Below are 17,345 nucleotides of genomic sequence, written 5' to 3'. Positions count from 1 at the left end.
CTATAATGCAATTTACTTTCTCTATTAATATATTACTAAAAAATTAAGTAATTACTAGAAATTTTACACTCCGTTTGATTTTACAATCGCGTTTTTAAAATTTTAATTTTAACTTTAACTTTATTCACTACACAACAAAAATCAACAATATAATTATTGCATTTTTTTCTTTAATTTTTTAACCATTCAATTTAATTTTTAATATTAAATTTTCTCAACTATCTATTACTTTTTTCACAATTCAACAATATAATCATTACTTTTTCTCAACTATTCATTACTTTTTCGCACTTTATCTCATAATTCAACAACACAATCATTACAATCCAATTAAAATTAAAATTCAACTATACTTAACTCTAAAACAAAACACACCATTAGTAATTTACTCGATTATTTGGTGTGATAAGTTGCACGCCATGGACCGTCCCTAAACATTAAAATCGGAAATTGAATTTCGCGGTTCACTTTGGGGAAAGATTTGATGGGCAGAACGCAACAACAAAATGAGCACGTGCACACCAAATCATAGGCCTTTTTTCCGTCTATTTATTGCCCCCCGAGGAGACTTCTAGACCGTTAAGAAATGATCAAATCAAATCCCCCCACGCGTAAACCCTAAATAATCTTTTTATTGCCCAAAAAGAAAATTAAAATAAAAAAAGAAAAATAAAAGCAATGATCTTTTCTTTCCCCTCGACTTCTCCATTTTCCTTTTCTCTAGTGAGAAACGCGCAACTAATTGGACCCCCCCTCAAAACGGCCTAATCAAACATCAAACGACAGATCCATTGCAGAGAAAAAATAATAATTTTTTCGATAAGATCGTGGCATGTATTTAATTAATTAGTATGTTTCATATTCTTTTTACTTCCTATCGCAGAAGGAGGCTATAGTCTAGTATAAGAAAATTGAGAAAAAGCTAAATGAAAAGGCACGTACGGTCTCAATGATAAAAATCAAATTCGAAACTTTTAAATTATTAAGAAATGACATGTGTGATTGCACAGCAGCTCCATACGTATATGTTTCACATTAATTGGATAATATAGTTCTTGGTGGGATACCATATATATAGTGCTTTCAGTTTGTTAAATTTCCAACAGAATTTTCTTTATGTTTTCTATATGGGATCTAAGATATATTACAATTTTTTGAAGAAAAGAAAAGCCAAAGATAATCCTCCTTTGGCGTCGCCGTGGTCTATGGGACATTAGACGCTTCTAGTTGACTTCGGATACGACGTAAATTTTAATCAACAATTTGAACAACTCATGCCTCTGGCCAAAAAAAAAAGGGAAAAAAACCCACAAATCATGATTAAAAAAATCTAATCTAATTTAATTTTGTAATTATGAGGAGCGTAGAAAGGGAATCCAACCAAGGGCATGACAGTCATTTCACTGCACATCATAAGTTACTAGAGGTGACAGCGAAGTGCTGAGAATTTCCTTGCATAATAAGAGGTGGTTTTTGGATTGAGACAGAGACTTACCAAAAAGTTGAAATTACATTAAACATTTGATTAATGGTGAGGAAGGAAAAGGCTTCCAAGCCAACGGCGATGACGATGATGATGACATGAGGAAGATTCATTAGCCAACGGGTCACCCTTGCCAACCCCCAACCCTCCTCTGCTTTTGTCCTCTTCACACATTGGCAGCCTTTCACCTAAACAAAACACAGCACAAAAGAGCAAGCGTTAAGCAACAGCAGAGCAGCCAGTAGAGAGAGAGAGAGAGAGAGAAGAAGAAGAAGAAGAAGAAGAAGAAGCAGACAGAGAACGATCTGACCAAACATGGGCTGAGACAGTGAAAATTCTTGGAGCAGGGGAAGCTATGGTTTTTGTCTGTTTCAACCGCAAGTCAATCCAAAAAACCCAGAACCCGAATTCCCCGTTTTTTGAGGTTTATTAGTGATCGGTAAGATTTCAAGTTCCGAAGCTGATATGCTTCAAAGAAATCTCTTTCCCCTTTTCTGTGTTTTTATTATTCTTTTTTTTTTTTGGTTGGGATGATTTCGAGTTTCAAAGTGACTGTGATTCCAAGAACGGATGCTGTTTCATGGCATCTTCTCAATCTTTGTTTCCGGAGGAGAAACCTAAGATGATTGATGATGTTTCAACTTTCAAAGTGATGGGCTTCAGACTACGGTGTTTATGTTTTCTGGGTTTCTCTCAAGTTTTGATTTTGGTGAGAAAATTTGACCTCATTTATCAGGATTGAGTTTCCTGGTGAACTTATCTTGGTTGCTGTTCAATCGTTTGAGTTGGATCTTTTGTTTAAGCTTTGAAGTTCATTCTTAGTCTTGCAGTTGTAGGATTGCTGTGATTTGATCATCTAAGAGTCTTTATCTTTCAATAAGTACCAGTGATCAAATTCTGTTTCTGATCAATTTTAATCTGCTCTGATCTTTTATTGTTTGGTGTGTTCTGTTCAGGCAGCTGTTTTTTTTTTTTTTGGGCACCTTGGAGAGAAGCAAATTTCAACTCCTTGGTGATTCCTGGACCTGGGTTTTATTGATCAGGTACTACCCTTGCAAGATCTGATCACCTTTGAATTTCTTAATGCGAAACCGACCGAAACTTACGTACAGTTCGTGCGACCTTTGTTGCCTAGGTACAGGGAGACCGAGAATATAGTTAATTAAAAAATTACCGTGGAAGTGTGATATTTTTGTCCCCCGTTCAAGACAGAGCTTGCTTAGAGTTTGGAATTTCGGCACTTGAGTTGCAATTTTATTAGCTGAAGAGATGGCGGCAGTGGCGCATGCAACCTCGAAAGGAATGTACTCTTGGTGGTGGAATAGCCATATTAGCCCAAAGAACTCAAAATGGCTTCTGGAGAACCTCACGGGTATTGTTTACTTTCTTTCTCCTTCTGGTTTTGCTGTGTTTTAAGTATACCTTAAGCTGAAGGTTGCTAAAACAGAATTCTTCAGTGGATAAACGAGATTTTTGCTTCAATTTGAGCTGTTGCAGTCAGGCAATCAGACTCAGTAATTGCTAAAAATTTTTGAATTTGAAGCATTCAGTTCATATGATGATCGTGTGTTGGTAGCTGCTTTAATTGTTAAGTTCTCGGCTCAAAAGTAAAGTGGAGTACACAAGATAGACACCGGTTTTTCCACTTTTTGTAATGGTTTTCCATTTTGAAAATGCGTCGCATCATAATTTCGTGTTTCTCAGCTTTGCATGAATGACATTTCCCCTCAACTTCGTGTATTTCTTGGAGATCCTAACTTCGTGTGTTTCTTGTTTCCTCAACAGATATGGACGTGAAAGTCAAGCAAATGATCAAGCTCCTGGAGGAAGATGCAGACTCCTTCGCTCGAAGGGCCGAGATGTACTACAAAAAGCGGCCCGAGCTCATGAAGCTGGTTGAGGAATTCTATCGGGCCTATCGTGCCTTAGCTGAGAGATATGATCATGCCACAGGGGTCCTTCAGCAGGCCCATAAGGCCATGGCCGAAGCATTCCCCAATCAAGTCCCCTTAATGCTCTCAGATGATTCGACTCCTGACTTCAACCCCCAGACACCCGAGTTCTCATTTGCAAGCAGAAATGGTGGGTTTTCGGAAGATTCTGAGTCAATCACTGGCAGAAAGGGCTTGAAGCAGTTTGGCAATGGCCTATTTGGTTCTGGAGAAGGAAGAGTGCGAAGAGGTCTTCATTTTCATGATTCGGAGGAGAAACATGGCCATCGGGGTGAAGAGGAAATTGCGAGCTTGAAGAAGCATCTTGCGAGATTAGAAGCAGAGAAAGAAGCTGGAGTACTTCAGTACCAGCGGAGCTTGGAGGAGTCGAAGAAATTTTCCGAGCGAGCAGAGCAAGCTGAAGCTGAAGTTAGTTCCTTGAAGGAATCAATTGCAAGATTGGAGGAAGAGAAGACCGAGAATCTTCTCAAGTACCAACAGTGTCTTGATAAGATAGGCACAATTGAGAATCTAATGAAAGAATCTAATGAGAGAGCGGATAGAGTTGAAACTGAGGTTGAAGCCCTCAAGGCGGATCTTGTGAAAGTAGAGGCTGAGAAAGAAGCTGCTCTTGAGAAATACAACAAATGTCTTGAAGTTATATCGGTACTAGAAGAGAAGCTAAGAAATGCTGAGGCCGAAGTTCAAAGCTTGAAGGAAGAACTCGCAAAGTTAAGGGAGACAATCTCAGATTTAGAACATAAGTTTTCTTTGGCTGAAGAGGAGACACACAGGCTGAGGCTTGAGATCAATGATCGGACTGAGAAGCTGAGGATCTCCGAAGAAAGGTATCTGATGCTGGAAAGTTCAAATCAGAGTCTCCACTTGCAATTGGAGACTCAGAGTCAGGAGCTTGTGGAGAAGCACAATGAGGTGGGGAACCTGTGGGCCAGTGTGCAGGAAGAGAGAGCGAGATTTGTGGAGGCTGAGACAGCTTTTCAGACTCTGCAGCACCTCCATTCTCAGTCCCAAGAGGAATTGAGGTCTCTTGCTGTAGAAATTCAAACCAGGAATCAGATCTTGAAGGACATGGAAGAACAAAATCAGAGTCTGCAGGGAGAAGTCAAGAAGGTTCTCGATGAGAATAAGAATTTAAACGAGGTGAACCTGTCCTCTTCCCTTACGGTGAAGAATTTGCAGGAGGAGATCTTGAGCTTGAGGGAGATGATACAGAAGCTTGAGCAGGAGATTGAGCTTCGTGTTGATGAAAGGAATGCCCTTCAGCAGGAGATTTACTGCTTGAAGAAAGAACTGAACGGCTTGAACGAGAAGAACCGTAGCTTAGAAGAGCAGGTTGATTCCGAGACAAGTGAGAAGGCAGTTCTTCTAGGGAAGCTTGCGGTCATGGAGAAACTTATTGAGAAAAACATTCTTCTGGATAACTCACTTTCTGATTTGAATGTCGAATTGGAAGGTGTGAGGGAGAAGGTGAAGGCATTGGAAGAATCATGCGAGTCTCTCCTCAAAGAGAAGGATTCTCTCGCTTCTCAGTTAAATATAGCGACCCAAAATTTTGAAAAGCTCGCGGAGAAGAACAACTTGTTGGAGAACTCACTCTGTGATGCTAATGCCGAAGTTGAAGCTTTGAGGGTCAAGTCAAAAGGCTTGGAGGATTCATGCCTTCTGCTCGGTGAAGAAAAGTCTGGACTGGTCACTGAAAGAGACGGCTTAGTTTCAAAGTTGGACGAATCTCGGAAAAGTCTGAAAGATCTTGAGAAAAGATTCCGAGAAGTTGAAGAGATTCATGCATTTGTAGAGAAAGAGAAAGAATCTATTTTGCTAGAGATGGATAAACTTAACAAAACCTTGAGTGTGGAGAGGGAGGAACACTCAGGTTATGTTGAATCGAGTAAAGCACAGCTGTGTGATATGGAATCTCGGATGCTTCTCCTTCAAAAAGAGGCTGCTTGCAGAAACAGTGAATATGAGGAGGAGTTGGACAAAAATTTAAGTTCTCAGACTGAGATCTTCATACTGCAGAAATGCATGAAGGAATTAGAAGAGAAGATTTTGTCCCTCTCATTGAATTGCCGGAAACTGGTGGAGGCCTCAGACCTTTCGGAACAACAGATCTCTCGCCTGGAGAACAAAAATCTTGAACAGCAGGTGGAGCTGAAGGCTTTAACTAATCAACTCAATGAGTTGCATTCGTGGCTATATGACATCTTGGGGATTCTCAAAGTTGATGCAGAAGATGGTTTGGAACACAAAATTGAAATAGACCGAGAAGCTGTGGAAAAAATCATCTGGAAGGTGAAAGAACTAAAGACTGAAATGTTCATATTGCTGAAGTGCATGAAGGAATTAGAAGAGCATATTTCATCCCTCCGTTAAACTGCAAGAAACTTGAGGAGGGCTCACATCATGCAGAGAAGAAGATCTTTGTTTTGGAGAATAAAAATCTTGAACAGCAGATGGAGCTGAAGGCTTTGACTGATCACATCCGTGACTTGCGCTCTGGGCTATATGAGGTGTTTGCTGTTCTCGATATCGGTGCCAAATATGGTCTCGAACATAAAAGTGAAATGGTCCGAGAAACTGTGGATTGCATTGTCGGCAAGGTGAAAGGACTACAGAATTCTCTTGCGAAAGTCGAGGAGGAAAATCTTCTTGGGACTATTGAAAAATCGGTGTTCAACACGCTACTGAGGCAAATGGAAGCAGAGGCAGCTGGTCTTTCGGCTGAGAGATATGACCTCCATCAGAATCTTAGGGTTCAAATGGAGCAGTTCCTTTTATTGCAAGCGGAGTTTGACATGATTCTTGAGACAAGTGAAGAACTGAGATCAAAAGTCTTAGAGGGAATCTGCCGAGAAGAAGTGATGATATCTGAAATGAAGATCCTGCACGAGCGGCTTACGTGCACTGGGGCAGCTTTTGAGCAGTTGAAGGAAGAGAACCGTGCGGTTCTTGAAGAGAAACACTGGCTGGAAGAGGAAAGTCATGCTGTCTTGAGTGAAAAATTATCTCAAGCTACTGTTTCAATTATTCTCCAAGATGTTGCTCGTCAGAATTTTCTGGTACTCAGACGGCTGGTTCAGGAACTGGAGAAAGTCCATTTTGTTAATGGCAGCTTGCGCGAGAAGATTAAAGCGATGGAGGGCGATTTGGAGAAACTTCAAGCAGAGAAGTTAGAACTTGAGGGCTTGCTGGAGAAGTCAGAAAATGAGGTGAAATCAGTTAATTCTGTTAATGGACAGTTAAACTGCGAGATAGCAAGTGGGAAGGAAATGGTGGAGCAGTTGGAGAAGAAACTCTTGGAAGCCACAGAGACAATGAATGTGATAGAGAACAAGAAACGTGAGCTGGAGAAGGAACTAGAAAGCAACTTGGAGAGCACTCGAATGGAGAAGTTAGAACTCGAGGGATTACTAGAGAAGTCGGAAAATGAGGTGAAATCGGTTACTTCAGTTAATGAACAGTTAAACTGTGAGATTGCGAATGAGAAAGAAATGTTGGGACAGTTGGAGAAGAAACTCTCCAAAGCCGCAGAGACGATCAATGTCATGGAGAACAAGAAACTCAAGCTGGAGAAGGAATTGAAAGATCTGAAAGAAGAGTATGGGTCTGTTTTTGGCAGAGTAATTGTCTCTGAAGTTCGTGAAATGTTATTTGAAGAAAAAATTCATGAGACTTCAGAAGAGTTGGAAGCTGTGAGAGAATCAGGATGCCTGGAAACGGAAATTCTCGAGAGAAAGGTTGGAAGTTTGGAAGGAGAAAATGCTGAGCTGAATTCTAAACTTGCTGCTCATTTATCAGCATTTGCTTCCTTAAGGGACAGCGTGGTATCACTCGGAAGATCTGTCAATCAGGATAAACAAAACAAAGCAGATGATCAAGGACACGAGGTAATTATTTGTAATTTGTACTATGATCATTATTTACTGCCAGGTACTTTTGAAATTGGATCAAGAATATAACGAGAAATGGTGGTCGTAATTGAGGTGTTGCGTGTGTGATCTCGTTTTTTTGTTGTGCATAAGGTATATCTGGTAATTGATTTTTAATGCTCACTCTCAGTAACAATTTTCAATTATACAACTGGAGTCCACGTCTTATGCTCTAAGTTGTAGTCGAGTTCTATTTTATCCTTTGCAACGAGCTTTGGTCAATTTATGTAAGCACCTATCATTATTTGCAATATTTTGGTGCTCATTGGATTTTTACAAGATTTTATTATTTCGGATGAATGAGCTCAAAATTTAAGCGCGTAGCATTTATTCTAGGTTTTTCTTGCTTGTCAGCTCTACATGTCGGTGTGTAACTTTGGTAGTTTATCATACCTGTTTGCCTCCCTCTAAGATTTCATTAATTTATCAATCATACTGGATTTGTTTCAGGATCTCCAGTCGATGCATGACTTAGAAAGAAGAATCAGGGCTATGGAGACAGCACTACTGGAGAAGCTTGGGAAACTGGAAGGCCCAAGCTCAGCCCCCGTGCGAGATTCTGATGCAGCGGAAGGAAGACTCATGACTAAAGACATCATTCTTGATCAGGCCTCTGAGTGTTCATCCTATGGCATAAGTAGGAGAGGGACTCTTGAGCCCGATGATCATCAAGTGCTCGAGCTGTGGGACACAAGCAGGGACCCGAAACTTGGGAAAAGTAAAATCTCAGTGGATAATTTCCATAATTCCGAAGTGCGAAAGGAGCACAGGAGCCTGAACCCTTCGACTGACTCGCTTCTCGATAAGCTGGAGATCTCTGAAAGCTTCTCGGATAATCAATCAGGTGGTGGGAAGAGGAGAGTGAAGGTCCTTGAACGGCTCGACTCCGACGTGCAGAAACTGACAAACCTGCAGATAACCCTCGAGGACCTAAAGAGGAAGGTAGAAGCCATCGAGAAGAAGAAGAATAGGGGTGAGATGGGGAAAGCTAGAGGGTTCGAGTACGATGCTGTGAAGGGGCAGCTGGAAGAAGCCGAGGCGGCCATAGCGAAGCTTTTTAATGCGAATCGTATATTGGCAAAGAATCTAGAGGAAGAACCCGATGAGAATGACAGGGCAGGTGTCAGTAGGAGGAGGGTCTCGGAGCAGGCTCGGAGGGGGTCGGAGAAGATTGGCAGGATCCAATTGGAGCTGCAGAGAATTCAGTTTCTGTTACTGAAGCTCGAGGACGGGAACGAAAGCAAGGATACGAGCAGTGTGGTCATGGACGAGAGGAGCAAGAGAGTGCTTCTGCGGGACTATCTCTACGGCGGCGGGCTGAGGACCCACAACAGGAACGACCCGAGGCGTAAGAAGGCGGTTCCCTTTTGTGCTTGTGCTCCGAAGGTGATCGAATGATTAACACACCAGTAGCAGCATGCATACAAGTTTTTTTCCTTTTGTTATAGAGATACTATTGTACATTTTAAAGGCTTTGTACGTATTTTTGCACAAAAAAAGGTGCCGGATCCTTTGTTTGCGGGAGAGGCAAAAGTGGGGAAATTACTGGTATTAAATGTACAGTGTGTGAAGGAGATGTTCGCGTGCGTACTGGCAAGTAGGAGTTTAATTTTCCGTATTGGAGTTCCATTTTCAGTATTTTGAGCCGCGGTTTGGTCTTTAAAATCTGAGAGCAGCGAATTATCGGATTCGAGCTTGTTCATTCATCGGGCAGAATCAGTTGTCGCTTGAACTTAATGCTATGAATCTGAGCCGATCCATGAGAGAGGTAATGTGTGAATGAAACCATAGGAAAGGCAGACTAAGCCTGTGGGGAAATACAGATTCGAAGAGTTAGAAAGGGTCAGAGGAAAAGCACAAGTTATGCCAATACGTGAAGAAGGTTAGGGACGGTTTGAATTGAGAGTTAAAGTTATTTTTATTTTGATTTTGATTTTGATTGTGGAAAAGGACAAATGAGATGTGATTATAAATTTGACTTGGGAAACGTGTGTTTTTATTGTGTAGTGTGTTAAGTTAAAGTTAAAGTTAAAATTAAAATTTTTGAATTGGAAATATGTATTTTTGTTGTGTAGTGTGTTGAGTTAAAGTTAAAATCATTGAACTCGAAATCCAAACGGGGCCTTAGAATAACTATGCCTCTAGCTGTTTAGGGTTGGTTGATTGATTAGATTAGATGATGTGATTTGTGGATAGTTCTTCCATCGGGTATTGGTCCAAGATTCATTTGGCTTTGTTTATCTTAATAGTAGTAGTCTTTATATAAATTGTCGCTATGTTTTATTTTCTAATTTTTATTAAGGTTTATATTGAGCTTAGTCGCAAGAGATTGAGTACGAATTACAACATTTGAAAAAATTTATATTTGTATTTATTTTGTGCACTTCAGCACATGAAATTTTAAATTTTGCTTTGCAGTAATTTCGATGGATCTGCTCTAATTTTCTGTCTATGTAACCTGCCCCTTTGGAATTTTTCCTTGTACTTATTTTTATTTATCAGTGGCCATTCATTGATTATGGACGAAAAAATTGTGCCTTGAACATTGACTTTTTTGTTTTTGGTGTCCTAAAATGTTTGAGGGCACCATAGAAAGTCTCCCCTAAAAATGATAACCATAAATGAAGATGCTAAGAAGAAACATAAAATTTGGGAAATTGTACGGCGATGTAGGCTTGACATGAGAGTACTATTAAAATAAGTGTTGAAGTATAATTATTAAAAATAAATCTCGATTTTAAAATAAATAAAGGTAATAATTTAAAATTATTGAAATTAAATTAATAATTAAAATTGAGAATAAACAAAATCAATATTTATAAGCAGTTATCAATTTGTTGAAGAAAATCATATTTGTAACAGTAAAAAGTAATCAAATCATAATTTTAAAGGATCTCACAAAACACTATTTCTATTTAAAACTCAATAAAATAAACGTTTATTCAACCTCATCGCATTTCAAATCAAGCCTATAGTGTTACTTTCCCCGTCATCAAGGGATGCAGTTATTAGGTTGCAACAACCAAGCTGATAAGATTGGAGAAGTTGACAAGACCTTGATTCCTTGATTTTGGGGGGGGGGGGGGGGGGGGGGGGGGGGGGGGGTTCCTATTATTGTATGCTAGAGATTCTGTAAATTCTGTTCTTAAAGTTAGTATATCAAAGAGAAAGAAATGCAGTAACTAACATTCTCACCTGATAACACCTGATAATTTAGAGATTTCAGGTTCGATTTTTATCAGTGAGACTATTTGTGCCTTTTTATTTCCTTTCTATTACTTTGTACTAGGCCATGAGTCTCTTATTGTAATAAAAAAAAAAAGTTGGTATGTCAAATTTCTTAATGAATCCAAAAGTCCAGACGATTGATTCTGACTTGTTATATAAGATAGGAATATAAATACGGTGATGTGGAAAGTGTGCCGAGTGGTTCAGATGATTCTATCATGATCTTTCCCTTGCCCAAAAGAACCTGATCTTGTTCGAGCTTTTCACCTATTTGGATCGCTATATATTACACGGCAGTACCACCTTGATAACAATGCCATAAGATCAGCGATGCATCTAGATTCCATAACCCGACATCCACCAAGTATAGTCTCAATAGAGCCGAGAGAATTAACCTCTTCGTGATCACCGATCAATCGCAAATATGCTGATTCAGTCCGTCTTGAGTTCGCAGGGAAATACAGTGCAAAAAGAGGCAACTTCAAATACAAAACACTACATAAAGCTCGTGCTAAGAGAAACAAAACTCTGGTTTTCCTTCTGTTTCTATGCTAATGATAATAGTTTGCTCTTTCACACCCGCAAAAGAAACAAAAGAAGTAAATTTTACTAGAAAAGTGTTAAGCCTAGAGATGACAAGAGGCAAAATTGCAAACGGGAGATCAAGAGATGGGGGAAGATGTCGGAGCAGCGAGTTGTACCCAAGCGACCTCTTCCTTGTAAGCCAAGCTTCCTTCGCACGAGGCCTCACAGGTGTAGACAACAATGATAGCCCAATCAAGCGAGTCTGCATCATTCTTTACGCCAAAATAGTAAAGCAGCTGAGGCAGTACCTGAACAAGAGAGGAGACAAAAGGATGAGAAACAATCAACAGGTAACACTCACCTCGGTAGACGGATCTCTAGACCAAGATAAGGATTGACCTGGAACTCAAAACACCGGGGGCCACCGCAGTAGCTGCATCTTGGAATATCGGCCCTAGATGGCAGCCCACTCAACATGGGCCACAAAGGCTTCGTGCTCACATTGCGACAATATCTGCACCCAGGATAAACATAAGAAGACATTTTACTCAAGAAAAGCTGCTCTAGGATACAAAACATGGAACCATGAACATATATTAAATATCAGTGTACGAGAAGAAAATTGACACAGAAGAAAAAATCTTTAGCTAACTAGCGCACCCATCAAACAAGGGGAAAAATCAGCTAACTAGCACTCTCTTGTTGACGGGGGGCTGTATAGGCAAGTAACGCATAGCTACTCAGTTTGGTATTAAGGAGAACGAAGAGGGCAAAGTATTTCCAAGTAGTCCATCTTTCTCTTCTTGAAAAGGAAGGCGTTGAGCTGCACTTTCAAGATGCTTCATTGACCAAATACATCTTCTAAAATACAATCCACTACATGCTTCTTTCACATTATCTGTTTATGAAGGTGCGACTAAAGAAAGACGATGATAGTTCCCAGCTTTTCAGAAGTCAAGCCAAGCCCAGTATATGAAAAGTTTGGATCTACAAACTTCATAGATTTCATAATCATTTACAATCTGCATCACCCACGCAAATCACATATTACTAGGAAGTTGATGGGGAATAAGAATTTCCAGAACATTCTTCTCGAGTTAAAAATAAATGCACCTTAGGATCTGCTCGGGGGCTTTGGAAATACGTTCTTGGAAGGTGGCCCAACTTCTTCTATCACCATCCCCCTAAGTTCACCGTCAAATATAAGGTGATCCACATAAGGAATTTTAGCAAAAGAAGCTCATGCCCAGTCAGCGATTCTGAATAAAAAAGCAATACCTCAAAACTGTTTATAAGGGACTTCATTGATTCATCCATTTCATTGTTCTTTGATGATACCAGAGCGTTTGCATTACTATTATCATCGGACATCTCAGCATCATATTCACTTTCATCCTCATTGACAATCTCAAACTCAGGCCACAAATTCTTGCTTGCAGCTGTTTTCATCAGCAGAATAAATAGAAGTATTAAGGAAAGATACAAAAATCCAACAGCTTAGCTACTACTACAGTAGAAAACAATGCCTAAACTCACTTCTCCAATAGAAACTACCAACACGATTGCGATTCATATCAACATGCAAGCATCAATAGATGCACGCCCACTGTTAAAAACGTATGTGATTAAACTGATAACACCTGCCTGTAGATGCTGGTTGAATGGAAGCACATCATCCGACACAGTGAGACACACTACAACCAAATAAAAACATATAAATACCTAAAAAAATTCCATCTCACTCACCACTTTGTATTTTAGCTGAAGCAGTCTCTCCAGTTCTGGGACTAGACTCGGATAATTCAGGTGAGATGCTCAGACGTTGACAAGCAGCTTTATGACCCGACCGCCAATGCATAACCTGCAGGTTGGAGAGAAACCAATATGAGAATTATCTTTTCACTACTTACGGGAAAATAGAAAAACCGGGGGGGGGGGGATGATTTTTCACTCTCTCTCTCTCTCTCTCTCTCTCTATATTCTCAAATTTGTAAGAGTGACAGAAGCCCGAAGGTACCTGGTGCTTCTCTGAGCAGTATCGGACTCTTTTGCAATTACCACATACTTTATTTCCTTTCCATGTACCGCACCAATCACAAAGTGCAGCTGATCCAAGGGAAATACCAATAGTACGTAAGAGTATGAACACAACCATATCAAACCAAAACTAAGTAAGAACATACACATCTAGGCTACAGTTCCTCAATTAGGGCAACTGACTCTTCCAGAATATTACTACAACCTCATAGAATTTATGAAGAAGCTAACAGGTCAGGAGAATATAGGCCTGATGGAAAGGCAGAGCGGAATCTGAGTTCAATTTCAAGGCATTATAATATGTCCATTGTTCCATTCAATCATAACATTGGGCCACACTGTCTTCTCTTAATATAGAGGACAAGGTCGCTATTCATTTCTCTGAAACCTCCATAGAACAAGCATTCTACTAAGAAATCCAGCTGAACAACTTACCAGGACATAGCTCAAACAGAGTGTGTTTATATGTGCTATTTATTAATAATAATAGATTCTATAGGTGAAAAAATTTATTCCATTAGGTACCTCCGCTACTAGAAGGTTTGTCAGTTCCATCATGTTTGGGTGGATCACTTGAGTAGTAAGCATTATATCGGGGCAATTGGCTACGAAAGACCTTCACACTAGAAAATCCAGAATATAATCAAAACTATGAATCAAAGAGTACTTTTTAAGATGATTAAAATGGATCAGAAATGCTGACAGGCTAGGCATGACTAAAAGGATACCTTCGAAATGCTTCTTCGGGACACCGCTTCCATTGTTCGTGCTGATCTCGAAGCAGACAGGCCATAGATGGACACATGAACAAGTATAGTATCCGATGAAATGTGGATTCTTTATCAGAGAGTGGCGCATAGACCTATGAATTTACATATTCAAAATTAATATCCACGAAGTCTTTCTCGCTCTATTTTCAGAATAACTCATAATCAGAGTTTTGCAATTCGTATACACTCATAAGTCAGAGAAGACTTGACAATGAAAACCAAGAAACACCCATCCTTCTGCAAGAACTTACGTCCCAAAAAGTCATACCAACATCCTACCAGTTTACCATGCGCATTTCTAAGATCACAAGGCATGTGACCGGGAAGCTGGTTGAATTAGTGATAGATTATTAATCACAAATATCATCAAAACCTAATAAAAAGCCAGATAGATAGGGCCCAAATCCAATTACTATCAAATTGCTATTCAATGTACAACAAACACCTTGTTAAGCAACCTAACAACCAAAATCCAGATATACCTGGAGCAGAAATTGCAGAGGTTCTCCACATATATCACAAACACAAGCCCTACCCGAGGGCAATTCATCTGGGACCAACCATGCCTGCATTTAGTTAAGGAAAAAGATTACAACTAGAAGAAAAGAAAAAGAAAATCCTCCAGACCAGACAAATTTTTTAATAACAGCATAATTCACTAGGAAATTTGCCAATCTTATATTTCTCATCATATAAGAAATTGTGGAAGGGCAACCGTAAATCCTGCAAAAAGAGAAGGGGAACAAGATGAAAGAGAAGGCTGATCAGAGGCAAGATATGAAAATTAACACACCGGAACACCACCAGCTTTGCTGGGGAACAGCTGGCGAAGCAGAGACCAATTATTCTTTGGTTTCTCTAAAAACCCTAAAGTTACTGGTTCTTGTTCCTCATCTCCATCGTCATCTTCGTCCTCTTCATCAATTGGGTCTTCTTCTACTGGTTCTGCATCATCATCATCATCATCATTTTCGTTGTCATAGGATGTGACCTGGAGACCCTTGAGCATGTCTGCAGGGTTGTCTGCCTCGCCAATCTCCATGTCCTTTACCAATTTTCTTCACTTAGGTTATCTGTAACATCGAAGCCAATCAAACAAATAAGAATTCAGTCAAATATTCGATAAATATAAGTTATAACTAAGAGGCAAATTTCTGGAAATCCAAATATTTTATATATCAGTAAGAAAAATAGATACATCAATTAAGAAACATCTGACAGACACCAGAACAAGAATGATACCGTGAAAGACTATTAAAAGGGGACGTTTTAAAACACGTGAAGCTCGAGTAAGTCACTCTAGTCCTGAAGAGACCTAGGCAAAACCCCATTAGCTCTCAAGCGTAATATAATACCTTCTGCAAACGACTTCCTGCGAATAATTAGAGCTGTTCAGTATCTGCAAACTAAGCTGACCAATCCATTCTTACTGGTCTGTTCTCAATACACCACTCTTTCACTCAAAAGCCAAAAACAATCACCATCAATCCCGACTTTCACGAACCAAAAAATTTGCATCAATTGACTAGTACATAACAAAATAAGATGCAGACGTGTTAACCAAGGAACAAGAATAAGCTATGCTTGTCACCCGCTTGCATCATAAAGCAACAATTCTGAACCAATGTTTGAGAACGGAAGACATCCATAGTATCACAAATCAAAACAATTTGAGGCAAGCCCATGACAAAGTATATAATTACTATAACCGTAATCAAAACCGAATTAAGTAAATGAAGCCATTCAAGTAAAAAAAAAGTACAAATTTTTATGTCCAGTTAACTGAATGGTCGAGGATTTTCAACCTTCAATTGAAAGAACCCTCAAAGTCTCCAAGTCCCCCACGGCCACACCACTGTGATCCACTGGGAGGGACAGAAGGACGGCGAGGGCTGAAAGTCGCTGAGAGGGAGGGCTGAGACGCGCAGGCGGCCGAGCTGAGAGGGGCGACGGCAATGGAGAGCCTGAGAGGAGGAGGAGGAGGAGGAGGAGGATATCGACGCCTGGACGGGCTCACGGGGGACGCCGGCGCAGGACAGATACAGAGACCAGAGACACAGAGAGCAGAGAGATTGACACAGACAGTGCAACCCTAATTTTATATTTTATTTTAAGGTTAATAGCCTAAAAACTAAATTACTTTTTTCATCTGCTAATTTTTTTTTATTTTTTGACCTAAAATATTACAACGTTTTTCTCCGTATACCAAATACCAAATCTATCAATCATTAATTGGGCTATCAAAATTACGGACGTGGCCGTCAATAGCGTTGATGTGGTAAACCATTTAACCTGAAAATCACGTAGTTTGCTTTTTTCCTTCATCTACCAAAATATCAAATATTCAATTATCAAAATATCAGTAACTTCAAAAAATCAATAGTTTGCTTATGTTCTTCATCTACCAAAATATGACTTTTTTAAAAAATCACATATACCAAAATATGACTTCTTTAAATGATTATAAGTTTGAATTAGGGATTTATATATTTGTATGTTGATTTGAATGTTAAAAAGAGTTTTTAACAGAAAAGAAGTGTTAAAATAGTTAAAAGTTTGTCATTTGAAAATAAAAAGTATTAATATTTGTTATCACATTAAGTAAAAAAGGAGTTTAGTATATTATATTGTAAAGACAATAATCATTAGGGGTAATCGGTTCCGCGTACCCTGTATTTTTCACGATACCTGGACCATATCCTGTAATTGACATGTTTCAAGATTTTGGAACCGAACCCTACCCTGTTGAACCCTGGAACCGGAACCTACTTAGAACCTGTATTATACCACAGGTTCCGGGTATCCTGTTGGAACTTGTAAATTTTTTTCTCTCGCTAAATAAAACCGAAAATATCACATACATAATCAGTAATCACGCCAAATAGAATATTAATCAAATTTAGATTAATCCACAACAAAAAAAAATAATATATCTCATCAATCCATCGATAAAATTAAACATCCATAATACAATCTCACACAACAAAGTGCTTCTGTTCAGATTCATTAGAGAAGCCAGTAACTTTACTCTTTTCTCTTTTTTTGTTTTAATAAATAACCGATTCCGAGTACCCTGTAGGCAAGAACCGGAATCGAAACCAATTTTCACCGGTTCCTGATTTTAATACCCGAAACCTACCATATTTTCAATACGAGCTACCCAGTACCCGTGCACACCCCTGATAATCATGCCAAAATAATCATTTTAACCGAACTTGTGCACATCAACATCTATAAAAATTTGGCATGGTTGAACTTGCTGGATATTGGGACCGATTACTTTAGCATGGTTTAACTTATTTTGGCATGGAATTAATTACACTATTGGTGCAAAATATTTGCTGAATGTAGCACTTTGATACAAAATGAATTTTTGGTTCAGATTTGGTACATGGCGTTCAAATTTGTTACAATCAGGTGC

The 17,345-nt window shown here is 39.3% G+C and overlaps 2 protein-coding genes across 2 annotated transcripts; one reads left to right on the top strand and one right to left on the bottom strand.

Moving 5' to 3' along the window:
- The first annotated feature begins 1,553 nt into the window (after positions 1-1,553).
- LOC116189359 (protein NETWORKED 1D-like) lies at positions 1,554-9,002 on the top strand. Its single transcript, XM_031518993.1, is given in 6 exon segments — positions 1,554-1,922; positions 2,440-2,526; positions 2,619-2,855; positions 3,269-5,803; positions 5,806-7,322; positions 7,815-9,002. Coding segments are annotated over 4 exon segments (5,103 nt in total). The 5' UTR covers positions 1,554-1,922; positions 2,440-2,526; positions 2,619-2,752; the 3' UTR covers positions 8,763-9,002.
- Positions 9,003-10,990: 1,988 nt separating this feature from the next.
- Positions 10,991-16,019, bottom strand: LOC116189557 (programmed cell death protein 2-like). Its single transcript, XM_031519268.1, has 11 exons — positions 15,730-16,019; positions 14,718-14,997; positions 14,407-14,490; positions 13,883-14,016; positions 13,680-13,777; positions 13,135-13,223; positions 12,864-12,978; positions 12,396-12,556; positions 12,231-12,301; positions 11,517-11,631; positions 10,991-11,425 (listed from the first exon to the last, which is right to left on the bottom strand). Exons 2-11 carry the CDS (start codon positions 14,964-14,966, stop codon positions 11,255-11,257), a joined length of 1,287 nt encoding a protein of 428 aa, XP_031375128.1. The 5' UTR covers positions 14,967-14,997; positions 15,730-16,019; the 3' UTR covers positions 10,991-11,254.
- Positions 16,020-17,345: the final 1,326 nt, after the last annotated feature.

Source organism: Punica granatum, chromosome 8 (genome assembly GCF_007655135.1).
Source record: "Punica granatum isolate Tunisia-2019 chromosome 8, ASM765513v2, whole genome shotgun sequence".
In the NCBI taxonomy this organism is placed as follows: Eukaryota; Viridiplantae; Streptophyta; class Magnoliopsida; order Myrtales; family Lythraceae; genus Punica; species Punica granatum.
The sequence above is the reverse complement of the archived record's forward strand: the minus strand, read 5'-3'. Positions and strand labels throughout refer to the sequence as shown.